At 45.3% G+C, this 27162-nt stretch overlaps 1 protein-coding gene and 1 long non-coding RNA gene across 3 annotated transcripts; one reads left to right on the forward strand and one right to left on the reverse strand.

Moving 5' to 3' along the window:
* Positions 1-38: 38 nt before the first annotated feature.
* Positions 39-9981, reverse strand: LOC143836346 (uncharacterized). 2 transcript variants are annotated; one of them, XR_013230578.1, is made up of 4 exons: positions 9828-9981; positions 6281-6415; positions 4486-4675; positions 39-1658 (listed from the first exon to the last, which is right to left on the reverse strand). It is a non-coding gene; the product is annotated as an uncharacterized LOC143836346 (long non-coding RNA). The 2 variants fall into 2 exon arrangements; XR_013230577.1 differs by lacking the exon at positions 9828-9981 and adding an exon at positions 8869-9098.
* SLC2A10 (solute carrier family 2 member 10) lies at positions 9078-24914 on the forward strand. The gene is made up of 5 exons (XM_077335531.1): positions 9078-9580; positions 19175-20563; positions 22232-22354; positions 23192-23327; positions 24513-24914. The coding sequence occupies exons 1-5, from the start codon at positions 9577-9579 to the stop codon at positions 24610-24612; spliced, it is 1752 nt and encodes a 583-aa protein (XP_077191646.1). The 5' UTR covers positions 9078-9576; the 3' UTR covers positions 24613-24914.
* The last annotated feature ends 2248 nt before the right edge of the window (positions 24915-27162 follow it).

Genomic DNA, 27162 nt, shown 5'->3' on the forward strand with positions numbered 1-27162 from the left:
TAATGCATTGTTAATATAGAACATTTAATAACCGGAGGTCTAAACAAAGGATTAATTATAACTGGCATCATTTCAGCTCTTTTCGGCTTTCATCCATGCAACTTAAAAGTATTTTGTTTTAATAGAATCAGACCTTGTATCTTTGTGCAAAGATAAATATGATCCCCCCTCGCTTTTAAAGTTATTTCAGTACACACACACACACATTTCCCAGTACTTTTTAAAGAAATCATACATAAGCAATTGGTTTTGATGCACCACCGAAGTATTTCCTTACAAAACATTTACTTCAAAAATCACAGTTTTTTCCCCTTCAATATTGCATTTCCTGTTGTCTTTGCTAATCATTTGCCTTTCTAATTACAAAGACCTTTCCAAGATGTATGTTGAGATGATTCTATGCTACATCATATTTCTCAACAATGCAAAATGCACAAGTTGATGTGGTCCTCAAGGAATGTTGACTTTCCTTTCCCATTTGAACACTTTAGTCCCGAATGAATGATAGCACAGTTTGTTATGAAGGGCTGTGTGTCATTGAGAACTCACTGATCGTGGCATGGTTTTTCAGATCCTAGAGCTCAAACCAACAGACCTTGAATTTCTGCCCCTTATGCAACTAGATAGCAAGACTACAGCAGTTCCTCTTTACTGTGCATGCAAATTAAGTTATTGATTTCTTGTTTATTCTACCTTTCTCCAGATACTCAAAGAATATTACAAAAACAAAATGAACCCTACGATTAAAATATATAGAATAAAAACTATTTGGAAAACTTCCACAGGCATTAAAACATCTCGAAATCATACAAAAGTCTCTTCTAAACAGTGTCATTTTGCTCATACTATAAAGTGACCAGAATGTCCCCCACTTGGAGGGACATCTGGGAGCATCTGGCAAAAGGTACGTATGCTGAAAGTAAAAAATATATATTACAATACTATTTTTGCGTTCTATGAAACTTTTTGTTGCTCCATATAGACCAAATTTTAATCAAGGACCCCCCCACCCCACCCCGGTCCATGGTGTCCCGCTTTATCAATGTTAAAATCTGGTCACCTTATCATACTATCGAATGATAAGCAAGACAGGAACCTTCCTCACCTCTCTGGGAAGACCATTCCATCAAATGGGGACCAAAACCAAGAGGACAGCTTCTGATCTCTGCAGAATGGCGTCTTCAAAGTTTCACTAATCTTAAAGGTTAAGATCTACTTGCATTGATGGTTAGCTAGGCTGATCCAATTCAAAGGGGATATTGGCTCTCCCACCCATGTCAGTTGTTTGAAGAAAGACTTGGGAAGTGTTGCTCATTGTGCACATGTGACTAGACTCCTTTGACACAACAAACATGACAAGAGTCCAGTCCCCTTTGATGCATAGGATAGCAAACTTTTGCACTGGGCCCAGTTGATGCATTGAACACTCCTGTGTCTGAAAACTGCACATGACACTTGTACACTCAACACCCGGTGACTTTTTAATTGCAAAATCAAGTGGTTCTAATTGTGAATGTTTTGTTCCTCCAAGATTTTTCTGTATCCTTTATCTACAAAAGCACTTGCAAAACATGTGATTTCTTTTAATGTCTTTCTTGTGCTGGAGTGTGGGGCAGAGCTGTGAAGTTTCTTTCTCTGGTATCCCAATTTTCATCCTTCTGAAAATCAAAGGCATTATGTTCATCAGCTTTCAGGTGGGTAGCCAGTTAGTCTGTAGCAGTAGAACATAATCTAAGCCCAGGAGTAAGGTACCCACATATTTCCCCACGATATAAGCTTTTGTGAGCGAAAGCTAGCTTTGGGCTGATGCTGCGTTGAGCAGGGGGTTGGACTATATGTCCTGTATGACCCCTTCCAATTCTATGATTCTATGATTTTTCAGATATTTAATTCCTTTGTACCTCACCTTTTTCTCCCAAAGCAACTTACACTGCTCTGCTTTCCACCATGTCATCCTCACAACAGCCCTGTCAGGTAGGTCAAATGGGCAGAGTGGGACTAGCACAAGATCACTCAGCTTCCATGGTACAAGTAGGGATGTGAACTGGATCTCCCAGATTTTCAAGAGAACCAGTGTAGTTAAGAGTGGAGAATTGGGTTGGTTTCCCAGTCCAGCTGGATGACCATGGATCACTCAGTTCTCTCAGAGCTCTTAGCTCCACCTACCTGATGAAGGGAGAGGTAGGGAAGCAATAGTAAGCCGCTTTGGGACTCCTTAAGCTAGTGAAAAGCAGGGAGTCTTGAACCCGAAGTTCCTGACCTGTGGTATTCATCTTTTAAGGTTGTTTTATTCCTCTCAAGCTCCCGGATCTCCTCCGGGCTGTGCCCCTCCCATCTCCTGCTTGCATTTCAAAGACGCATCTTGCTCTTTAGCTTTTATCACCTCACTCCAAGGCTGCCTTCCCCAGGCAGTCTAAACACCAGATGGCCGTTTTGGCACCTTAAGATCAAAGAACACTATTGCCTTCTTCCCTGTGTGAGTACCCAGTTCCTGCCAAAAACCCATTCCGTACTGCCCCCCCCCAGCCCAGGTATATATTCTATGCGACCCCCCTCCTCCTGCCAAGATTCCTGTCTGTGAGCATAGGTGATGTGTAGATCCTGAATTCGGATTCTTCCAATAAAGACTTAAAGCTTCATCCTGAAGCCAGAGAGTGATGTCTGTGGAATGAGTCTGCGGGGTCTCAACCACTTGGTTTCTGACACAGGGTATAAGAAAGAGTTCTTTTTCTTCTACTTGAGTCTCTTCCCCTGAACTTATGGTCAGTCCTCAGATTACAAATCCTGATTCAAGTGCTCCTACCTTTTGAAATTAGACAGGTGGCAACACAGGAGAGGGCCTTCTCAGTCAGGGCACCAAAACTCTGGAATTCTATCCCTATCCTGCAGGCATTTGCTTGAGGTCGACCTGAACCACCCCTTCCCATGCCCCCCCCCCCACTTGAGCCTCCTTCCTATGGCACTCACTACAATTCCGCCCACCCTACTGGGCTTTCAGTATGTGTTAATTTAATGTTCTCCATATTTTTCTATTGTTCTTTGTTGCCTGTTGCTATCACTTTATTATGGTTAAAATAAGTTATCTGTATTGTTTCTGTTTTATGTGAACCGCCCTGAGCCTTCAGGGAGGGTGGTATATAAATTTAATCAATAAATAAACAGAGAAATTTGACCACCCCATTCTGTTACCGTCTTCTCCCAGTTGGGTGAGCACTTTTCTGTTCCGTTTGGAATTCCTCCATCCGAATGACTATTCTAACCGCTATTATTACGTCTCTTATGTATTTTAACTGTTTTTAACAGTTTCAGTCACATGTTTTGGGTGGGTTGATTCTAATGGTTTCAGAAATACAGTTTCATCATGCGTGTTTTGAATAGTTAGTGTCCTTGGTGGCTCTTGTAAGGGCAAAAGGGCAAGACACAAGTTTGTAACCAAAATAATAATAGTAATAATAACTCCTGATGAGCATGGTGAAAAGCATTGCACACACAGTTGCTATAGTTACCAAACCCTTCAAATCTCCTTCCGGTAACCTTTTGAAAATCCACTCCCTTGAAAGATTCAAGTGGGTAGCTGTGTTGGTCTGAAGTAGCACAACAAAAATAGAGTGCCAACAACGACCAACAAAGATTTATTCAAGGTGTGAGCTTTCGAGTGCAAGCACTCTTCCTCAGACTAATCAACAACCATCATAACAGTGGAGATATAAGGCAAAATCTAATGATGGTAAATTAGTAAACTGCGTCACAACATCCAAATTAAGCCATATGATAATTCTTTGCTAAAACAGCCAATCAATCCGCTTGAGTTCAGTTGTGGTTCACAAAAACATTAGAGAAATAAAACTGTCCACGTTAGCAATTTATAGCTGACACTTTCCCAGTTGTTGCTGGCCCCATGCATCTCCACCTAAGCATCCTGGAAACATCCCTGCAAGTGACAAGCTGTGCCAGTGGTCCCCAACCCCCGATCCGGGGACTGGCCCCAGTCCGCGGATCAGTCGGTACCGGGCCACGGCTCCTCCTCGTCCTCCTCCCCAGCTGCTGCCTCAGGGGCTGCCCTGCCACTTTGCTGCTGGCTCACCTTTGGTGCTCTCCAGCGGCCGCCATGGCTGGCTCCCCCTCGGCATGGTACTTTGCAGTTGCTGCTGACAGCGCCCCCCATCGGGCGGCGGGGCGCCGGCGGGAAAGTAAGTGGAGCAGGGGCTCAGGCGGCGGCGGTGTCTCTCAGCAAACGACTACCCTCCCCCAGGCCTCAGTAAAATTGTCAAGCATTAACTGGTCCCTGGTGATAAAAAGATTGGGGACCACTGCTGGCAACTATCTTGTCCTGAGTCCAGAGAGTTAAATTCAAAATTACATTACATAGTATTAACATCACATAACAGGGGACTGATTGGCTCATCTTTTATGTCTAAATCATTATGTGATGAGGGTTGCAATCCTTTCCTAAGAGTCAACCCTACTGAATAAATTGGGACTTACCTCTGTGCAGACCTGCATAGGGTTGTTCCCTAAATCTGTACACCTCTGGGAATTTATTCAGAATAAGAAGTGTGGCTCAATGCTTCATTTGAAATTGAAATGAGTACAGGTGAAGCCTGTTTATTTTTACTCTGCAAAACATCTGGAAAGGTTTGAAGACATTTAAATAAGTCTAGAATCTGATAGGATTCTGAAAGAAAACAAAAGGAAGCCACTGTAGTACAGATTTCGGATCAGAACAGATGGTCTCCAGCTTCAGTCACCTTTCTGAACGTGCTTCAAGAATATATGAGTCCTTTTACTGTCACACTTCAAGGTATTTAAAAGCTCTGAGCTAAGCCCCCTAATTAAAGTTTTTGTAATAGGATTTTGAAAATTGGCATTAAAAAACAACGCAGGTCTTCATTTAAGAAGAAAATCCTTGGAGTCCCTTCTTTACATCAAAGAGACCTATGCATTTAAATACACAAACGGATCTCTATATTGTCAGTAGACTGTCTGTAAACACATTTGAAAAGCTGATCAAGAGAGCACAGAGAATGGAATTAATTTTGCTTCTTATTCTCACTCATCATCAGTTCTGAACAGGATTGTCAACTGACCCGAGAAACTAGCTTGCCTTGCTCCTGTGCCTTTTACAATCATCTTGATGTCCGAAAGTCAGGACCTGGAGGAACCTGTTTTCTCCAGTTGGGATGTAAGTGCAAGTCTGCAGAACAAGCTGCTATCAAAGGCACAGATACGGGAGCCTGGGAAAAGGAACTGGCAGCAGCATTTTGGATAGAAGCTGCTGGTTTTTTTGTGATATTGCAAAAAAAAACAAACATAAATAGGTTTAAGTGCTTTACATTTTAAAGGGGTGCTTCAGATTCCTTTTTAAAAGCACATAAATCTCAGAAAACAGGAGCTACAGTGGGCCCAGTGAAAACTGGGGACCAGCACAATAACTATGCATGTATACTTTGTAGTAAGTGCCCTGGGGCTCATTCGGGACCACTAAAAGCGACTGGGACTGCAGCACATCAAACATATTCCCAAGTAACAGAAACATTATGCATACTTTCTTGGGAGTAGATGCCATAGTATCCAGTAGATTTTTTGGGGGGAAGGGCTAGTCCATACAGCCAGCTTGGTTTTAGTGGTCAAGAGTGGCAGCTTCTAATCTGGCAAGCCAGATTTGATTCCCCACTCCGTCACATGCAGCCAGCTAGGTAACCTTGGGCTAGTCACAGTCCTAATAGTGCTGCTGAGAACTCTCAGCCCCACCTACCTCACAGGTAGGGAGAAGAAGGGAAGGTGCTTATAAGCCACTTTGAGACTCCTTCAGGTAGTGAAAAGCAGGGTGTAAACCCCAACTCTTCTACATATGCAAGCATTCTGTCCAGCACATTATAGGGTCTTCTTCAACCCTCAGTCAGATTTTGAAATACTAAATGGTGAGGGCCTATAGAACCCCCCCCCCCCAAATTTGGCTGCCTTTTGACAGGAACTCATCCTTATCCTACACAAACAGCAAGCATACACAAACAGCAAGCATCAAGCCACTTTATTTAATTTATTTACTTGGATTTTTATACCGCCCATTCTTTGTGGCTCTGGGCAGTTTACATGGAACAGTGCATAAATTTACATGGAACATTAAGTGAACTTTGTCCACTTGACAGCAAAAATAGCAGGATGTTAGCGTGAGATCATTCAGGGATGGAGAAGATCTGGTCTTGGACTTGTTCCTCACTGCACTGCACCTCCCCATGGGTGCTCAGTTTGTGATTCATGTCCTGTCTATGCTCCTTACCTTGACACTGGTGAAGTCATGACTCTGGTGCCTCTTCCTGTCATATGACTCCAATGTCCCGTGGTTTCCTGTCCAAAGTTTGCAGCTCGCCAAGTCTCATACTGCTACCTGAAGATTAAAAAGTCGGTCCTGGGTCTGAAGAAGAGAAAAAGAGCTTTATTAAAAAAATACCTCACGTTTCTCAAAGGAGTCTCATAGTGGCTTACAATCAACTTCCCTTGCTCTCCCCACAACAGACACCCTGTGAAGTCGGTGGGGCTGTGAGAGCTCAGACAGAATTGTTCTTCAAGAACAGCTCTTACATGACTATGACTAGCCCAAAATCACCCAGCTGGCTGCAGGTGGACTGGGTTCTGAGAGACCCAGATTCAAGTCCTTGCTCAGTCATGGAAGCTTGCTGGGCAGATATAGACCAGTCACTCTTGGCCTAGCTTTCTTCATAGGGCTGTTGCGTGGATAACACGGAGGAAGGTAGCAGAATGCTGTAAGCTGTTTTGGGTCCTCATTTGAATGTATTGATTCCATCCAAATCATACTGTACTAATACTTTAGAAATCACTCCCAGTGACTACCTTGGATACAGGGAGGTAGCCCTGTATGTCTGAAGCAATAAAACAAAGTGGGTACCCTGGAGATACAGAACTTTTCCCTTTAGGAGTGTCAACAACAAGAGCCTGGGCATTTTCCAGGTTTGATGGGGGGTAAGGGGTTAATTCTTGGCTTTGGGTCTCAAAACTTGAAAGTTCTAACCAGCATGGTGTGGTGGTTAAGAGCGACAGAACAAGGTTTGATTCCCCACTCTTCTACATGCAGCCAGCTGGGTGACCTTGGGTCAGTCACAGTTCTCTTAGAGCTGTTCTTGCACCGACTCCTTTTGCGTAGTGAAAAACGGGGTATAAAACCCCAACTCTTTTTTGCTACTGAAGTTGTGGGAGCAATTCATGCTTATAGAAGCGTCCTCTTCATATTCGTTATATTACACATTTCGGGGATGGGCACAACAGAAACAGGTTCTAGGGCTCAGCCCTGAACAGCCCTAGCACAAATTAAACCTTGTGACTTTTGGTTCTAGTTTTGAATTGGGGGGACTGGTCCCATGTTTTCTGCACAGGGTGGGATGTACAATCAAACCCATGCTAATTTATATGGTGATACCTACACAGAAGGCTCATTGTTTTGTGGCATACATGGGAAAGGAGTAGCTAATCTTAACTCCCCATGTATTGAACAAAAATCTTGCATACACAACTGCCCCATGCTTATGATCATGAGAGTGCCATGTGTTAATTTCTGCATAGCAGTGTGTAAGATGTAAAGTGCCCTGACCCTGGCGGCCCAGGCTAACCTGATCTCATCAGGTCTACAAAGCTAAGCAGGGCTGGTTAGTACTTGGTTGGGAGAGTATCAAGGAAGTCCAGACTATCATGGCAAACCACTTCTGAATATGCCTTTCTTTGAAAATTCTGTGAAGGGCCACCATAAATCAGCCTTTAAGGCCATTCGTGGTCTGGGGCCCACGTATCCGAGGGACCACCTGTTGCCATATGCCCCCCCCCCCGCAGGGCTTTGCTTTCTGCAGGTGCCAACTTGTTGGTCATTCCCGGCCCCAGGGAAGTGCACCTGGCCTCGACCAGGGCCAGGGCCTTTTTGGTCCTGGCCCCTACCTGGTGGAATGAGCTCCTGGAAGAGCTGAGGGCCCTGTGGAAGCTGCCAACTTTCCACAGGACCTGTAAGACAGAGCTCTTCAGCCCGGTCTATGGTTTAGGCCAGTGCAGTCCGTCCCCCCGCCGGAAGTCATGTCACTGGCCGGGAATACCATGGGTGGAAAATGTTGGACATAGTCCTCTGCCACCCCTGTGGCAGGTGTACCGTTTTGGGGGTGGGATTGGTTTTGCCGCCATCTTGCAAATTTTGGTACTGTTGTATGATGGAGTTCTGATTGGGTTTTTATTATTGTGGGGTTTTTATGTTTTATATGTTGTAACCCACCATGAGTCAGTGCCCTGAGAGTGAAGTGTAAGAAATTCAATAATAAATTTAAAAAAATAAACTGACACTTGACAGCATTTCCCACCATCGACAACATTCAAAGCAGGCCTCAAAGAAACCCTCCAAATACCTGATGACATTTAGGATCAAGCACCCGCAGATAGGCTCTATTTCAAACTGTTTGCAAGGATAATTGTACTGACCAAACCATTTGTGCTGGATTCAGGGATGCCAGCCTCCAGGTGGGACCTAGAATTCACTTCCCCACTGAGGTCTCTGTCCTCCCCAGGCTCCATCCCCAAATCTCTTTGTTTCCCAACCTGAATCTGGCTCTCCTACCCGCTCATACCTGTTGGGGGAGGATTGACCCTAGCTGAACCATAGGGTTCCCCTTCATTTTGCAGGTATATATATTTCTATCAGGAATGCCAAGTCAGCCATTGTAGGTGTACCTTAAACAGTGGTTGGATTGGTGACAATTATCACCGGACTGCGTTTACCTGCAGGCACCAAATCATTTCCCTATCATTTTTTTTTGTGGGCAAGATCAAGGTAAAAGGACCTTTCGGGTCAGTTTATTCCTTGTAAACAAAGTTTACCTTTGTACATAGCTGCCACGTTTTCCGTGTAGGAGCTATTTGCAAACACCAATTTAAAAATTCTATCTTTGTGCACGCCTTAAAAAGAAAAAAGAAAAAGAAATCTCAAGGGCCAAGCTTCCCTTAACCGAGAAGGTTAGCAATCTCTGAGCGAGAACCTGACTGAGGGACGAGTTTCTCCGTGCAAAAAACCGAGTGGCGCGCCTCCATCGCCCGCCCGCCCGCCCGGGCAGCCCTGCCGCTGGCTGGACAAACCCCTGGTTGTGCTGGGCGTCCTCTGCTCCCCTCCCCATCCCGCCGGAGCAACGTGGCGCTGTTCAGCCCCGTTTGCCGACGGAGGAGAACTTTTGGGGCGGGCGGGCCAGAGATCCCGGTGGAAACTCCCACGGCCGTGCCCTCCTCGGCCTCCGCGGGGGACCCCAGGGCGTCCTCCTGGCGCCGGCCTCCCGAGCGGCTCCAAAGGCATCCGCGATGCTGCCTCCCGACCCGGCGGCTGGACGCCCAGCAGCCTCGCTCGCCTGCTGCGGGAGCCAAGCGACCAGCGCTGGAATGCCTCCCCTTCGGGCGCCGGCCGAGGGCTAGAGAGCGCCGTCGACCCGCTGGGGCTCGGCTCCCAGCAGCCCGCCCGGATTTCCCTTTCCCTTTCCCCCCGCCATGGGAAGCCAACTTTGGGGGAGTTGAACTCCTCTCGCTGCCTCTTCCGTCGCCATGGGTGAGTAAGTAAGCCAGTAAGCCGGCGATCCTCTCTGCAGGAGGGGTGGGAGGTGGAGGGGGGCGCTTCTCCCAGGCTGCCGGATGGAGGAGGGCAAGGCGCAGTTAACTTTCCCATCTGCATTTTGGTTTTTTTTTTTTAACCCAGTGGATCGTTCCTCCCTCCCTCCCCCCCCCCCCCCCTTCTGTAGCGTGTTTCTGTTGAGTTTCTCTGCAGGGTAGGGCGCGCCTCACTTTGCAAGCCTTACTTTTTAAACGGGGCGGAGCGGCTGCGCGGTGGGGAGTTGGGTAGGCTCCTTTCTACTTTTAGGAGTCAGACGGCCGGGATTTGTTCCGCTAAACGTTAGGTAGGGGAGCCTGTGCAGCCAGCGTGCGCCGCTGGACGCACAGTTGCAAGTTGCAACGCTGTGTGCGCTTAGGAGAAGAAGCCCCGTTGAGTAATTTCTGAGTAACCACGCATTGGCTTGGTCTGGAAGGCTGCAGTCCTAGATGCATCCGCTCCCCCTTTAAGGCAGCGGCCCTTCATTATGAGGAAATATGACCCGCAGATGGGGGCTGGAGGGTTAGGGCGGGTGAGCGCAGCGAGGCCTTCGCCTGGCGTTCCTGCGTTTGCCATGCGCTAAGTTCATTGAGCCCTGAACTCTCAGGACGACCTTTGATGCTCAAAGTTGGAATCTCAGTTCGATCCTCACCGACTGCACCCTCGCTTTCAAAAGGGGGAAAGAGGCACGAAAAATGCAAAGGCTAAGGCAGGGAGAGCAGCAGTGACTCAGTGGGAGCATGGAGAGGGGTTAGGTTCAAGTCGGGATCAGGTAGCAGAGGATATAGGAAAGGCCTCGCCCTGACTAGACCACTGGTTTGATTCAAGAAGCGGCCAGAGTACATCTTAACAACAGCAAGTGGGCCTCTCCGCTGAACTCGGGGTACCATATTTTGGAAAGCAAGACAACTGTTTCCTGGCAGACAACTTCAAGCAACATGGTCAAATCTCATTTTAAGTACCCCCTACTATTTAAGCTGAAGTTTGCCTCCACTGGGGGACTTTAGTGCCAAACAGGCTCAGCTGCCCAACCCCAACAGCGGTCTTTCTCATCAGGTTTTTTAAAGAAGGGTCCCACAGACAAGAGGACATCTGGTAACCCTAAGCTGGATCTTTGGTCCCATTTTTTAAATTGGGAGGTAGACATGTATAGCTCATTCTGAGCAGGAGCACCTTATTGTAAAGGTCTGTTTGGTCCTAGGAGCTTGGTTGAGAAAGGACTGACAACTTTCAGCAAACAGAATTAATGTTTTGTTCTGCTGGATGTTCCTTTTCTTGTAGCTCTTAGGGTGAGGTTGGATAGAAATAAAGACCAGCCTGGTACAGTTGGCGTGTCGGTGCATTTTTATCAGCTTTTTGTTTTTATTTATTTATCTATTGCAGGGGTAGTCAAACTGCGGCCCTCCAGATGTCCATGGACCACAATTCCCAGGAGCCCCTGCCAGCGAATGCTGGCAGGGGCTCCTGGGAATTGTAGTCCATGGACATCTGGAGGGCCACAGTTTGACTACCCCTGATCTATTATATGGCATGTGTGTAACATAGCCAGCAGATCCTAAGATTGTCTAGCTACCAGGCAACAGATGTATGGAGGTAGTTTGACATTGCCTGCCCCCATCACGTTTGTTTGTTCATATACCGCCCCAAGGCTCAGGGCGGTTTACATGGAACTGGAGGGGGAATACAAATAACATAAATATCTCTGGTAATCCTCGGAGTTTGTTCCAAATGCTAGCCAGGGCCAGCCCTGCTTAACTTCCCAGATCTGGCGGGATCAGTCTTGCCTGGGCTCCGTGTGATATCTTTGGATGCTCCCTTCCTTATTTAATCATCACAACAACAACCCTGAGAAACAGATGAGGCCCAAGGGGAGTGGCTGGGCCCTTCCATCCAGTATGCTTTAGGGCAGAGGGGGATTCTGAGTCCATCTCTCTCTCACATACACACACAGGCACATGGATCCGTGTCTGAGCACTGCACTGCACTGCCCTGACTGTCGAAATTTAGACTTCTTGTAAGCTTTCCAATGCCGCAGCATGAGCTACAAAATGCACCTTCCCTAGCAGCGCATCCTGCCCTCCACCATTCTTATTTCTAGTGTTACATGGCAGGCTTTTACTTTCTGTGCAGTGTCCCTGCCGATCCCGTTCATACAGGATCAGAAAGGCTTGCTGTATACCAGGAAGGCTCAAGAATTAAAATATCTCACAAACGTTCCCCTTTGTATTATATAATTATAGAGCAGGAAGGTGGCATACAGGCTTTCTAGCCCAAAACCTGCTCAATGAGGGATCAGTCCAATTTCTTTATTTCCTTCTTTGGGAAATGCTCACTAACAATGAGGGCTAAATTCTGTCAGATGGTACCATCTGCTTCAGCTGTGACATGGATAGGTCAGGCTAGGCCAATTCGGCAGATTTGGAAGCTAAGCAGGGTCAACCCTGGCTAGTATTTGGATGGGAGACCGCCAAGGAATGCGGACCGCCAAGGAATAGAACATGGAGCCAGGCAATGGCAAGCCATCCCTTACCTTGAAAACCCTATGGGGTTTTATGGGGTCACCATATGTCAAGTCCAACTTGATGACACTTCATGACAACCACTACAACCTGTTCCATCTGTACTTGAATCAGTTTGTTTTTTGTTTTGTTTTAGTTTTTGGTAAGGTCAAAACAACACTGTATAACTACGGGTCCTAAACTGTTTACTCTCAATTCCTGGGCTAGATTCCATCTGTCCCTAGCTGGCTTGAAAGCTAGCTTGGTGTAGTGGTGAAGAGCAAAAGCTTCTAATCTGGAGATTCCCCACGTCTTCACACACAGGGTGACCTTGAGCCAGTCCTAGAACTCTGAGCTCTCAGCCTCAATTACCTCACAGGGTGTCTGTTCTGGGGAGAGAAAGGGAAGGTGATCATAAGCCACTTTGAGATTCCTTCGGGTACTAAAGGGGGTGTCCAAAATAGCTGCTCTTTTTTTTTCCCATTATGGCGGCCTATCAGTCATCTGTGTAATATGGTTTGGAAACTGATATATTGATGCCCTGCTTTTCCACCTAAAGCCATATCTATGGCGGCAATGCGGAATCTCATGCTAACCTTTCATGGCCATAGATTTCAATTTGTGCTACTCTGTACTGATAAATTTCAACATCAGGGAGGGAATAGATAGATTTAACAAGGAATGAACGTGAGTGTGTGGAGTTGCATTGATTTTTAGACCTCATGCTTCCTGAGGGTCAAATTGGCTGCAAACATAAGTCTATTATTTATTGCTAAACATCAGCCATGGAATAAAACCCATTCAGGTTGGGACTGTGAGATGACTGATAAATTATCTATTTTAATAATCTGGGTTGAAAAATACATGGAGACTTTGGGGGTGGAGCCAGGAGTGGGTGGGATTTGGGATGGGGAGGGACCTCGGTGTTGTATAATACTATGGAGTCTACTCTCCAAAGCAGCCATTTTCTCCAGGGGAACTGATCTCTGTAGTCTAAAGCGGACTTATACTTCAGTGGATTCCCAGGTTCCACCCAGGGATGTATGCTGGATATCCATCCATAGATTTAACAAGACGCCTTCTGGTAGAGAAAAGTGGCATATAAGAACCAACTCTTCTTCTATATTAGTCAAGCACTACAGCACAAGTTTGAGGAAGATGGAATGGCAAACAAGGGTGCGGGGAAAGCATGGCTTCAGAGATGGCTCGTTAACAGAATGATATTTGCTGTATGAAATGCTGTCCCTGCACCACTTTACCTGAAATCAGGCCCATAATGTATAACTTTAGAATCGTAATATGAAAGGGGCCTAAGTTTTAAACCCCACTTTTCTCTACCTTACTTATAGTCATATCAATTCCTCTCCCTGCAACAGGCACCTGGTGATGTAGATGGGGCTGAGAGAGTTGGGAGAGAACTGTGACTGGCCCAAGATTTCCTAGCAGGCTTTCTGTGAAGGAGTGGGGAATCAAACCCGGTGTTCCAGGTTAACCATGCCGGCTGAGGACAAAATAATTGCCCTGTGGAGAAAGGGGTGGGATGAATCTGTGACAGACGGTTATGCTCATTTAGTGACATAAAGTAGGCTGTTGCCACAGATCTCCACTGATATTCCATGGAAGCAGTACTTTAACCGCTGAGGAAAATAATCTTTTTCTCCTGCTTTCTCTTATTAAACTGTCTGAGTAGCAAGCTGCATAATAATCAAAGCTCATAAAACATTAGCATCCCTACAGGTGATGAGAATTTTAGGAGAATCTAATTGGATCAACCGCAGCATTCAGCACCACGCCATATGTGCCTAATAGAGTTTGCAGATGGAAACTAATGAGCCTTTGCAGTTATCGGCAAAGCTCTTTTATTCTTCCTGAATAAATATTGTTGCTAATTGTCTGCCTAACCTACATTGCAGGAATCATTTATGCCAGCACAGAGTTAGCTGTGTAGACAGCAAGATTTTTCAGTGTATGTTGTGATTAGAATAACGAGTAGAAGCCAGAGGGTAAAAACTGGGTCTAATGAATGCAAATATCAATACAGCTCTTCACAAACGGAAAGTATGAGACAACAAGCTTGGCTAAATGCAAAAAACAAATACTATATATGAAGATCTGACTCTAAAAAGGTTTTGCAAAAGGTCCAGCAGGGAAAGGTTTGTGGATTTTAGATGTTCATTTATACAATTTTTCCCCTTTGAAGCATTTCAAAAAGAAAACCTCTTTAGTTAAAAGGGTGTTTTTGCAAAATAAAAATAATTAATTTGTAGCATTTTGGAAGACCCGGAGTGCTTCTCCTCCTAGCCACTGGCAGAGTAGAATCCTGATAAATGGTTGCAGTATTACATTGTCATTATGGTTCCTTTCATGCACATCAGTGCAGAAAATGGAAATCTGGCTTGAATGCGTGAGTCAGACCAATGGTCCGTCAAGGTCAGTACTGTCAAACAGAAGCGATTCTCCAAGGTCACAAGCAGACACCTTTCACCTCCTTTTTATTGAAGATGCCGGGGATTGAACTTGGGACCATCTGCATGTGAAGATGATCCTCTGCTACTGAACTACGGCCCTTCCTTTAGTGTCTTTACCAGATACGATAGGATGGCACAGCACAACATTATAAAATTGCTACCAGTGGAAAAGATAAAGCAAAGGTGTGGTTGATGGTCATTCAGCAGTCCTATAGGCACTTCAGCGACCAGCATGACATCAGTGCTGGTATTGCTGTGACAACTGGTTGGTCTTATAAAGACAAAGGGGAAAGATTATACTACTTTGCTATGGTGGTTCAAGCACATTCATAGGAGGAAAACTTGGAAATCAAGAAGAAATTAGACAAGACACTGGCAGATCCTTAAATGGCCTGAATTGGTGTTAATATACTAGGAGAGATGAGCGATATTTTTTTTCAGCTCCCACCCCCACACTATGTAAAATGTTTATTAATGGCCTAGCCACATCCTGGTCAGTCCTTGAATGCTCCAAGTGCAGAGAAGAGTCAGCCCTTCATCCCACTTGAAGTTATAACTCTGGCTCTTTCTCTTCCTTTCATATGACTGTCACATGGTTGCAGGTCAGCAAATACAGTGCTGTCACCTAAGCATTAAAGGTGGACTCCAGAACTGGAAAGTTAAAGACTATTTGATTAGATTAACAGCATTGGTCTATGAATCCATGTTGGGATTGTAAAAATCTTGATGCCAAGAGCTGATTCAATACCACTTCAGTAATAGCTGTCTTGGGTCTTGACGGGTGACATAGTAATGCAAACGAACAAAGACATATGTAGACGGTATCACATCAGTTTCACATGCAAAGCTGCTGGTTTGGAATTTTAAAAAATCGTGTTTTACATTGAAAATGAAAGCAAATAAACAAAATCACATTTCACATCAAACCCTGAGAAAGATTAGTTTTCAAGTCTGGTTGTCACACAACAAGAGTCATTTCTTTTCCCCCAAAGAACAGAAAGAAGAATGATCAATATCTGCATCCAGATCAGAGAGGATTAGATCTGGAAAAATCCCCTTGTAATATGCAGGAAGAAATATATCTGGACAATAATATTATAATGGCGGGGTGATCTCAAAATTTGTAACTCGAAATAACAAATATATCTCATTTGTGCAATTCTCAAAAAACAAAATTAAAAATTATTTAAAAAAAACAGTCATTTCTTTTTGTGGCTTGCTTATCCCCACTGCAATATTTAAATGCATTTATTTATTGCATTTATATGCCACTCTTCCTTGACGGCTCAGGGTGGCTCACAAAGGCAAAATATATACAATGTAATATAACATTTTAGAAATATATGGAATGTCTCTGCTGCAGTGTGATTCCCCCCAACTCTGTTAGCCATTCCCAGGAACAGAATAGATGGACCTAAAACATGATCCTAGTTCCATATTGGGTGGGTAGGTGGAGGAATGCTTATGGGCCAAGATATCATTTTAAGGATCATCCCTGTGGCAAATGTATCATGTACTCCATCCATCTCCCTCTGATTGAACTGGCCTTGCTGCCTGCCATCTGGTGTTTGTGCAACTCTTGGATCATTGAAATATCTTCAGATGATGAAACAGGTGCACCAATATACAGGCAAGACGAGGTGTGGTGCTGGAAATGAGTATAGCATTGTGGTAGAGAAGCCAAAGGAAGTAAACATGGCAAAATGCCCAGAGGCCCTTTTCCTGCTCTGTGGAATAGCAGCACTGAGCACTTGTTTACCTGCAGAATTCCTAGCTACTAAGAGGACGGATCACAGATGTTGCTCTTTTGGGGCAGGGGGGCTGAAACAGTAATGCAAACTAGCAAAAAGCATATTTCAGGCTGGCAGGCTGTTGACAGTTTAAAGTCCAGCTGGAACATCAGAAAGGGCATTTGAATAGCTGGTCTGCAGTTCATCACTGCCACTTAGAAGGGGGGGGGGGAAGCTGTGTTGGCCCCAGAACCTTATAAGGCTGAAACTAGAAGAGGAGAGCTTTCACAGCAGAAGGAGACATTTTTAAGGGAGATAAGGCCAAGTATGCACTGCTAAATTTTGTGCAGCTGCTGTTAAATTGAGTGATATATCTGAAGGACAGAAAGTTTCCTCTTTGATTTATCTGAATAGCATAATGACTTTATATGTAGCCAATGCTGTTTTAATGATGAGTTTTAATCATCACATGTTCTATGTTTCTGACCTTAAGTACCCCTTTTGCTAAAGAGGTGTAGTGGTTAAGAGCGGCAGCTTCTAAACTGGCAAGCCAGGTTTAATTCCCCACCCCTCCACATGCAACCAGCTGGGCAGCCTTGGGCTTGTCACAGCCCTGATAGCAGTGTTCTCACAGAGCAGTCCTGTCAGAGCTCTCTCAGCCTCACCTACCTCGCAGGATCTTTTGTGGGGAAGGAAAGGGAAGGCGTAAGCCACTTTGAGACCCCTTTGGGCCGTGAAAAGTGTGGTGTAAAACCCAACTCTGCTACTGCTTCAATATTTCTCTTTTGTAGTCACTCAATATTTTAATTGTGTCTTTAAACTTTGGTCTCAATGGCCATAAATAAAATGTGACGAGTTGATAAGGCCAATGCCCCACGGAGGCTGAAACTGATCTTGGGGCAGCAAAGTCTGTCAAGTCCCCAGCTTTTCAAGCTCCTGAGTCATTTGGAATGGGGCCTCGTCCTGTAGAACATTGCTGGTGGTGGTTCTTCCACACACCACTAGGAATTGTGCCTTATGGTAGCGATCCCCAGCCTGTGGGCTGCGGACCACATGTGGTCCTTCGACTAATTGGAGGTGGGCCCCGAAGGACGCCTTCCCCCCCCCCCCCCAGCCCTTTACTTCATCCCCCCAGCCCTTTACAACACTATTGTTGTGGCATGTCTGTATCTTATTTTGAAGGGATGTTTAAACATTACCATAGCGATCAGAGAGCGCTAGGGCAGTGGTTGAGAGTAGAGGAGTAAACTACCCCCCCACCGGGCGTCAGTAAAAGGCATTGAGTGGTCCCCGGCGTTGTGTGGTCCCCAGTGAGTGGTCCCCGGCATTGAGTGGTCCCCGGTGATAAAAAGATTGGGGACCACTGCCTTATGGTACCTATGGAAGCATGCAGTGTTTAAAGATGCTTGGCCAGTGGTAAGGAACGTAAAATGCTTTAGCTCTTGGGTGGTGGCATGCAGTGGGGTAGAAAGAGCAGCAAGGGAGAATGATCTGGGAGCAGAGCCTTAGAGCTAGTGCAGTGGCGAAGACCAGTGGATTCTAACTGGGGAACCAGGTTTGCGTCTCTCTTGGGCTAGACAGTTCTCTCTGAGCTCTCTTATCCCCCCCCCCCCTACTTCACACTGAGTTGCCAGCTCTGGGTTGGGAACTACCTGGAGGCTTTGGAGGTGGAGCCAGGAGTTGGTGGAGCCATGGTGGGACCTCAGTGGAGGATATGGCTATGGAGTCCACCCTCCAAAGCAGCCATTTTCTCCAGGGGATCTCCAGGTCTCACCTGGGGCCTGGCATCCCTAATTAGGTGCCTCTTGTGGGAGAGGAAGGGAAGGCAGTTGTAAGCTGCTCCTTCAAGTAGTGAAAAGTGGAGTATAAAAACAGTTATTCTTCTTCAGCCTCAGAGTTGAGCTGCTTCTCTGTTATCTTTACCACAGCCATGTAAGGAAATCATGCCATGGATAAAGCTTGGCTAAGGCCAGTCTGCATCAGAGATGAGGACTGAACCCAGACTTTGAGGCCATACCCAGGGTCCTCATTACTCCTGTAGGTGCTGAGTTTTTACTTAAGGCTGGAGTTTCTGTTTGGGCAGAGGGGGATGTTAGGTTATTTGTGTAGAATCATAGAATAGAATCATAGAATCATAGAGTTGGAAGGGACCTCATGGGTCATCTAGTCCAACCCCCTGGACTATGCAGGACACTGACATCTCAATGGTGTAGTAATCATCATTTCATATTTGAAGAGTGATATAACAAATATCTGAAGTTCAACATTTTAAAGTTTATTTGACAGAGTGTGCTACCATTCCGCATGAAAGGTGGTCATTAATTTGGTTTGGTCAGTCTCAGGCTAAGGTGCAAACCCAGTTTAAGTTAGCTGTCACTTACAGTATATTTCTGAGATGCCCTTCTTAGCCCATTGACTTCAGTGGATTTTGGAGGGTATGATTCTGCTTAGTGTTGCATTCTGAGTCCCACTGAATGTTCTGGGAGTCGGGTCAATCACTGCTAACTTTAATGAATTGATTTTAACAGGGCTTAGTGCCAACAAACATATCTGAACTGTGCTGTATCAATTATTCGGTCACTTTGTGTAAAATTATTGCATCAGTTTTCCCTTTCAGATGTCCATTCTCCATTAATCTTGTGTTACCCTGTGTTACCAGGGTTGAGATGCCCAATTCCCTGGTTTAACTGTGCTTTTCCTTTAAAGCTCCATCATTCTTTCATGTGTGGACAAAAGTAAACCCCCATGATGTAACTATTCTTTAATAAACACATTGGTTCTCCTTTCCTGTAAGATTTTATGTAAAAGATGAATGAACTGCAGGCTGAGATCTCATCATGTTTTTTCCCCCTTTTGTAGGGCATGCCTTGATGGTCCTCCTGTTGTCTTCAACCGTCTCCCTCCTTGGCGGGGTGATGTTCGGGTATGAAATCGGAATTATATCCGGTGCTTTGTTGCAGTTGCAGCTGGACTTCCATCTTGGCTGTTTTGAACAGGAAGTCCTAGTGAGTTCCTTGCTCATTGGAGCTCTCCTGGCTTCTTTAGTGGGCGGGATCTTCATTGACCGACAAGGAAGACGGAGAGCCATACTAGTCAGCAGTGTGATTTTGCTGTGCGGAAGCCTCCTCCTGACACTATCCAAGTCCTTTGTTTGTCTTGTCTTTGGGCGCATGACTGTAGGATTTGCAATCTCCTTGTCATCCATAGCATGTTGCATCTATGTTTCTGAACTGGTGGCCGCACATCAGCGAGGTGTGCTGGTTTCCCTCTATGAGATCGGCATCACAGTGGGCATCTTACTTTCATACGCTTTGAATTACATCTTCTCGGATATGACAGAGGGCTGGCGATACATGTTTGGCTTGGCTGTGGGTCCAGCAGCAGTTCAGTTTTTCTGCACCCTATTCCTCCCAAAGAACTCGGTTACGTTGAACGTATGTCGCAGCGAGACTCGCAAGAACCTCATTGGGCTACAGAAGAATGAAGAGGGTGAAGATGTAATGCCGCAGTGCCCAAAAGAGAAGCATTACTCTCTTGTGGACCTTCTGAGGTCGAGGGACAACATGAGAAGCAGAACTCTGGTGGGCCTTGGACTAGTGCTCTTTCAGCAGTTTACAGGGCAGCCCAATATTCTTGGTTATGCCTCCAAAATCTTCCGCTCTGTAGGCTTTCAGAGTGACTCATCTGCTGTCCTGGCTTCTGTTGGCTTAGGAGTGGTGAAGGTGGTAGCTACTTTAGTTGCAATGGTTTTCGTAGATAAGGCCGGCCGGAGGGTGCTGTTGATGGCCGGGTGTACAGTGATGGCCTGTTCAGTGATAGCCATTGGCTTGACCAGCTGCACCATTCCATTCGACACGGCCAAAGACTGCGAAATGCTAGTAGGGTCAAACAGAACTTTGTTTGGTTCAGATCCTTTCCCTACAAAGCCAGTATCTCCCCAGCAAAATAGGTCATACTTCCCATGGACGTCAAGCACCGGTGGGTTTCAAACAGAGCCATCTTTTGCCATCACAAGGCCAGGAGGGTTTACCAAAACAGTTCCCAGCAATAAACACAGAAGTGAAATGGCAAATGTTTCCTCTCACACTGAAAAAGCAGGCCTGCTAGCTCCCTACACTGAAGGTCAGACACGCAGCTCTGGCTCATCTGCTACTGAGGCCCTTTCTAAGGAACGGATGGTTCTCAACTGGATTACGCTACTAAGCTTGATGGCTTTCGTGAGCGCATTCTCCATTGGATTTGGGCCAAGTAAGTGTACATCTGCTTTCATATTCCTAGCACATCAAGAGTCATCCATGTGTGTGACTCTGGTTGGGGATTCTGAACTTCCACATTTCCCAGTCAGCTGTGTTGGTTCATCTTTCCCTTCTTCATAATTCATTAAGGGCAGAGTGGGCGGGACCAGTCCGCGTGAGGGGCCAATCGGAAGGCGCAGACAGCAGTTCTAGCCAATCGGGTGAGGGCACAATCTAGGCCCTCACCAGGACAGGCCAGAAAGCGACGGGGAAGCAGCTGGACATCATGAGTAAAGAAGGAGGCCTTCCCCTCGAGGCCCGTGTATGCTTCTAGGCCCAAGGGGAAGGCCACGCTGCTGCCAGGGGGAGGGGGGAAGCAGGCCTTCACACCAGGCACAAAAACACCGCACCTGGGGGCAGTGCCGCCTCTATGTGTCTGCTGGGCGGCCATGGGGGGGGGCCTCTCAAAGCCCGTTCTCACGAACGCCCTTTGAATCTAGTAACAGAATAATTACACTGGTACCTCTGAAACCCATAGATGCACACAAATGTAATCAGGGAATCTACAGAGTTTCTGAAGTGACCCATCCTGTTTTCTCCTTTTCTACCCCACCCCACCCCAGGCGAAGTGTTCAGGAGATAAAGGCTAAGAGTTTTTTCAATAACTTACTGAAGCTTGTTTTGGCTGCTAGAAACAAGAAGCATCACCTGTCATCCCTGAGCCATTTCCTGCTTGATTTTTCCCCATGGATGATCATTAGAACCGTGTTGTTTTTTGTTTCTTTTAAACCTCTGTTGCTGCCTTAATGCTAATGCACACCATTGCTCTATATAGCCTGTATTACTTTCTGTGGCGGTTGTTGTCCCAGATCTTAGGCAGAATCCTTTTTGTGCTCTAGAGATCTTTGAATGGGAGACGTTAGGCTTGATTCTGGGATATCATGGGGCACATATTTTGCAGGTTCAGCAACAGAACCATGTGTCCTTTCTCATTTTATTTGCAGTCAGTAGAGGCACTCTGTATTGTTACCTTCAACTAAGCTGCCAGTGTGATGTCTAAAAGGGACAGCCCTTGTTTTTCTCTGGACACCACCTCTATGCTTTGAGTGAGAGCTTAGTGGTATTCCTCACTTGAACAGAAATGTAACATAAAGGGGCAGTGAAGAACACAACACAATTTAAGGTTGTGGTCTGGAAGCCATTCGACAATTCTACATTTATTTCCTGGCTTCCCTCCTGGAAAAAAACAACAACAAGATCATAAATTAGCGGGCTGAAGTCAAGCTCTAGGTTATGTAAGGCTGAAGGTGGACAAATATTTTAAAAGAGCTGTTTGAGAGACCCATCATTTCTCAATGGAGCCTTCACTTTTATTGGCTCTCCCGTTTGGAATCTTCGTATGTTTGAAGAATTGTACAGAGATCTGCAGATCTGTCCTGCAGAGGCAAACAGAATGTGAAACAAATGCCTGCAGGATTTCAAGGAAGAGACCCCCCATCTTTCAAGCTACCTTGAATAAACTCATGTCTAGGTGTTTTCAGCCACCCAGTCCAGGGCAACCTGATATTCCAGTTGACACAGCAACATTTTCACATGTCAGCAGTTGCACAGTGATATTGGTCAGTGTGTTCTGTTTCCTTCCCCCTCCTCACCTTGTCCCCTGACTTTTCCCCTGCCACAGTGACATGGCTTGTCCTCAGCGAGATCTATCCTGCCGGAATACGAGGAAGAGCCTTTGCCTTCTGCAACAGCTTCAGCTGGGCCGCTAATCTGCTGATCAGTCTCACGTTCCTTGACCTCATTGGTAGGTGCGGGGAGCGTTGATACATTCTTGTACCTGTTTGCTTTACAGCCAGCCTGATCAGGCCGGATGCAGAGGGGTGTGAATGGGAACATTTCTTATATGCCGGGTTTTCTTTTGTCAAGCAGTAGAGCGTTTGCCAAGGCGATGGCATGGCCAGCGATAAGGGTTTCCCGGGAAAATGAGAAAATGTGACCTTGTCCTTATTCTGATTTAGCACAGCGTTTTGACTTAAACATATTTTAAAAGTACTGTTGTGTCATTTTAATGAATTAAACGTTTGCACTGAAATTTTGATTGGGGGAATATAATCAAGAGTGACTTAGATGTTACAGTCAAACAAAGCCAAAGCTTTGGGTTGGATCTCTCAATCTGTCAGCAGAAGTCACTGGTGGATGTAGGTCTTGCCCACTATCTCCTCCTCTTGCAGCAGCTTTTTCTGACCCTGGAACGTTTGTTGCAAAGGTTGTGGGGACGCCCATGGAGTAAAAGCTGTGTGAATTAGGATACTGTAATGGGGAGGGGAAAGACAGATAAATAGTACCTTCCTACTTTTCTGCCAGTAGAGCTCTGCTCACCCAGGAAGCCATAATACCCAACCATGGTTTGTTGCTGGATCTGAAGCCTTCCATTAATAGCTGACAGTCATTAATTAGCACTGTCTTTTAGTAGCTGGGAACTCTCCACCTATAGAGCTGAATTCCAGCCTCTGTAGTTTTGTCTATGAAACAGTATTGTGTTGGCCTTGTTTGATTATTCAGATTTGATAAATATACTAACTTCTGTCAGGTTAAAACTTAAGCCTTGTTAAACTTTGTTCTGCTTTTCTTCTGCCTGCAGAAGCCATTGGCTTATCATGGATGTTCCTTCTCTATGGACTAGTGGGAGTGGTGGCTGTTATATTTATTTACTTTTTTGTACCAGAAACCAAAGGACAGTCTCTAGAAGAAATAGACCATCAGTTCTCAAAGAAACGGTAAGTCTCAGTGCGGCATCTATGGGGTAGCTTAACTGGCAATATCGTCTCAGCGATATAACATTGATTGATTTTAGACCATTTATATGCCTCCTCTCCAGAGAACTGCTTGACCTAACAATATTCCCCAGATCTGAGTTACATAAAACAATGTTTGGATTCTTGCACGATGCAACCATACAGATTCTTCTTGTCCGGAATCCTGTTTAAGCTCCAGAGCAGGTTTTTCAAAAACATTCTGACAATTTAAACATTCTGTTTAAATATTTCTTGGTGTAAAATTTTGACCTCACATGACCCAATTTATGCTGAAGTACTGTGGCGCAGAGTGGTAAGGCAGCCGTCTTAAAGCTTTGCCCATAAGGCTGGGAGTTCAATCCCAGCAGCCGGCTCAAGGTTGACTCAGCCTTCCATCCTTCCGAGGTTGGTAAAATGAGTACCCAGCTTGCTGGGGGGTAAACGGTAATGACTGGGGAAGGCACTGGCAAACCACCCCGTATTGAGTCTGCTATGAAAACGCTGGAGGGCGTCACCCCAAGGGTCAGACATGACTCGGTGCTTGCACAGGGGATACCTTTACCTTTACCTTACTGTTTAGTATAGAATAGATATTGGTCTCTTGGGAAGATCCATTTTGGATAGATCAAAGCATTTTGTATACATTAACAAATTTTACTGTCTCAATTCCGTGAAGTTAGAATGCCATCATCAGGAGGAAAGCTTGACACAGTGGTTCTCAACCTTCCTAATGCCGTGACCCTTTAATACAGTTCCTTATGTTATGGTAACCCCCAACCATAAAATTATGCAAGTGTCCTTTCACAGAAATTAAACTGAAACTGACCAATGGCATGCAGATCCATTGTTCATGATTGTATATCAATTATCCCCCCCCCCCCGGGGTTTCTCAGTTCAGCTCTGCCTCTTGTCCCACCATGCTGATCTCGCTCTTTTCCGCTGCTCCAGACAGACGAATGATGTATCTTGATCTACCCTGCAAGGCTGTTGTGTAGATGCCCCTCCCCAATCAAGCTGCTTGCTCTGCCACAACCCCTGTGAAAGGGTCGTTCGACCCCCCCCCCCAAAGGGGTCCTGACCCCCAGGTTGAGAACCACTGGCTTGACAGGAGGAACCTGAAGCACCAAATAAAATTGCAGCTGATTTGCTCCATTATTGTTTTTGCAGGTTTTTTCAAGGAGATGCATTCTGTCCAACAATATGGAACAGAAGAGAGATCCACGTACGTGCTCATTACCAAAGAGTAGACCATTCCAGTGCCTCCTGAGAGAGGATCAGTGAACATTGCCACCTGTGGACAGGCAACATTCGTGCCAGTGGTTACTACTTTAGTGTTGGAAGTAAGGAATTACACAATTAAGGAATCTGGACTGTTCTGCTCAAGCCCTGTTTGTTGGGGTGACAATACAGTTTACCTTATTTAAATATGTTACTCCGTTTATACATAGAATCGAGGCCCAGGTTTCTTCCTTGCCTTGAGAAGTTTCTGTAAAGAGGAGCTATAGCCAATGTTCTGCAAAATAGATTTCTTTTTTAAGTATTTGATAAATACAGCATAACTTATTCAGATTCTGTCTCTGTATATTTCTCAGTGTGAAAAAATATAATGGTCTGTGGCCTTATATACACCCAGCTCTCCTGAAAGGGATGAATATTTATTGGTGGTGGTGAAAAAGGCCATCGTGTCATAGCCAATGCGTGGTAACCCCGTAGGATTTTCACGGCAAGAGACATTCAGAGGTGGTTTGCCATTGCTTTTCTCTGTGTATAGACTCTGGACTTCCTTGGTGGTCTGCCAACCAAATACTCACCAAGGACAACTCTGCTTAGCTTCTGAGATCTCATGAGATCAGGTTAGCTTGGGTCATCCTGACCAGAGCAACTAGTCATCTCAATCAATCAACCTTTAATGGCATGAAACTAGCCAACTTTAACTAGGGATCATTAGACCAGACTCAACTGCTTCTAAAACCATTAGAGACAAATTAATCTAACTTATGCTATATCAGATCATTTTACTAACAACAGCAAATATTTAAGGCCTCCGGACAAGGTCTTTCCTACTGCCTATCCTCTTGGATCCTGCTAAACCAGAAACTTCAAGAACTGAAGCAGAAACCTCATGCAAGGAAAGCTGGTCTTCTACCACTGCACCCACAGATCCATTCAAGACACGCCAACTGTTCCATGTTCCAATGTGTGCACCAAGATATGCGCAGGACAGAAGCATCTGTCATGAATTTCTTTAATAAATTATGCATTCATTAAGACCCTAGTTTTGACAGGGGCAAGTTTTCCTCATTGGAACCTAGGCCTGATCTAAGCATGATGCTTGTTGTCAAGAATAATGTAATGATGCAATCTTGCATGCACCTGGCCACTTGCTTAAAATGCATTGTTTTGCGTGCCCTGCTGCCGCCAGTGCAGCATTAGCATACTAATGTAATATCTATCTTGGCTATGGATCTGTGGTGTGCTAAAATTGCATGCAAAACAGCCAGGAGTCCAGAAGTGTAAAAGCTCTTCTTACCTTCTGGAATTACATCAGAATTCTGCCATAATTTCTCTTGCCAAAGTGAGTGTTTGTATGTCTTTTCCGGCTTGCGGAAAGTCTAAGGATTGGTTATACTATATCCATATTCCATTTTATCCTCACAAAAATCATGAGAGGTAGGTTTGGCTGAGATATGAATCTTATCGTGCATTTGATCTTATAACTGAGTGATTATTGGGTTCTTTGTGTTGTTCTTTGAAGGCTATAGTCAGACACATTGGGCCGATCATAGGAACAAAAACATGCAAAGCTGTATTGATAGACTTCAGAAACAGTACTTGTCCCACAGTATGTGTGGTTTAAGGACAAGACAACATATTAAGAGGTTCCAGTCCTGTTTACCTTGAAGCACTAATGCAGGATAGGGGAAAAAATTCAGGTGGTAGAGGAATGCTTAGGGCATTTCCGCACGTGATGAATACAGTGAAATGTTTGCCAAACGTAGGTGGCCGCTCTGCATGACATCACCTACATCCAGCGTCTGGGCAGCAGCTAGCTCACTACAACCTCCATTTTAAAACGTGAGTTCAGGAATCCCTAAATGTGGATTCACCAACCTAAAAGGCACGATCCACCAGAGTGATCTATCCGTCTTGATCTATCTTCTTCACCTGTTATTTTCCCCAGTTGTGATCTAGGACCTGAAATAATACTAGTTCAGCTCAGAAGAGGGAGGATTTGAGGAGACTATTGCCAGAAAGCGGGAGGCTTAATCACCCATTCCTCTCACCCAGAACTTCTGTTTTTGTTCTTCTGAGTTTTTTCTTTGGGGACAACATCTTTTATCTACCTATTTTTCTTTTAATGTTTATCTTTTCTTGGCTAACTCTCCCCACGCTCACATGCCCATACATGTGGTCTCAGTATCTCCAGACTTCTGTTGTGAGGAAGATACACAAGCCTCTCTGGATCTGCAGGTGCACAAACTGGAACCTTTTTATCTGGAAGGAAAGAAAAGACAAAAGAGCAACAAAGGTGGATAAGTAAAAGGACATTTTAAAAGGAAGGAAGAAAAATAGCAGGAAATGACTGTTTCTTTTTTGGAAACAACTTAGCTCTGTATTCGACCCAGTTAGCACAAAAACTGTAGTTCCGACAGGTTTTTCCCCCTCACTAAATAAAATGTATCCAGTTGCATGTTAGAATAATCCCTTGGAAGATCCAGTCTGTATGCACAACCCTGAATAGGGTTGGGCGCTTTGGCGGCTGAAGCTCCCAACCCTAATCCTGAACTTGTCTGTACCACATTGGTGTGATGGCAGT

Source organism: Paroedura picta, chromosome 4 (assembly GCF_049243985.1).
Source record: "Paroedura picta isolate Pp20150507F chromosome 4, Ppicta_v3.0, whole genome shotgun sequence".
Classification (NCBI taxonomy): domain Eukaryota; kingdom Metazoa; phylum Chordata; class Lepidosauria; order Squamata; family Gekkonidae; genus Paroedura; species Paroedura picta.

Coding starts and splice junctions, on each gene's coding strand:
- SLC2A10 (XM_077335531.1), top strand. Junction 20,564..22,231: donor CTCCATTGGATTTGGGCCAA/GTAAGTGTACAT, acceptor CCCCTGCCACAG/TGACATGGCTTGTCCTCAGC. Junction 22,355..23,191: donor CACGTTCCTTGACCTCATTG/GTAGGTGCGGGG, acceptor TTCTGCCTGCAG/AAGCCATTGGCTTATCATGG.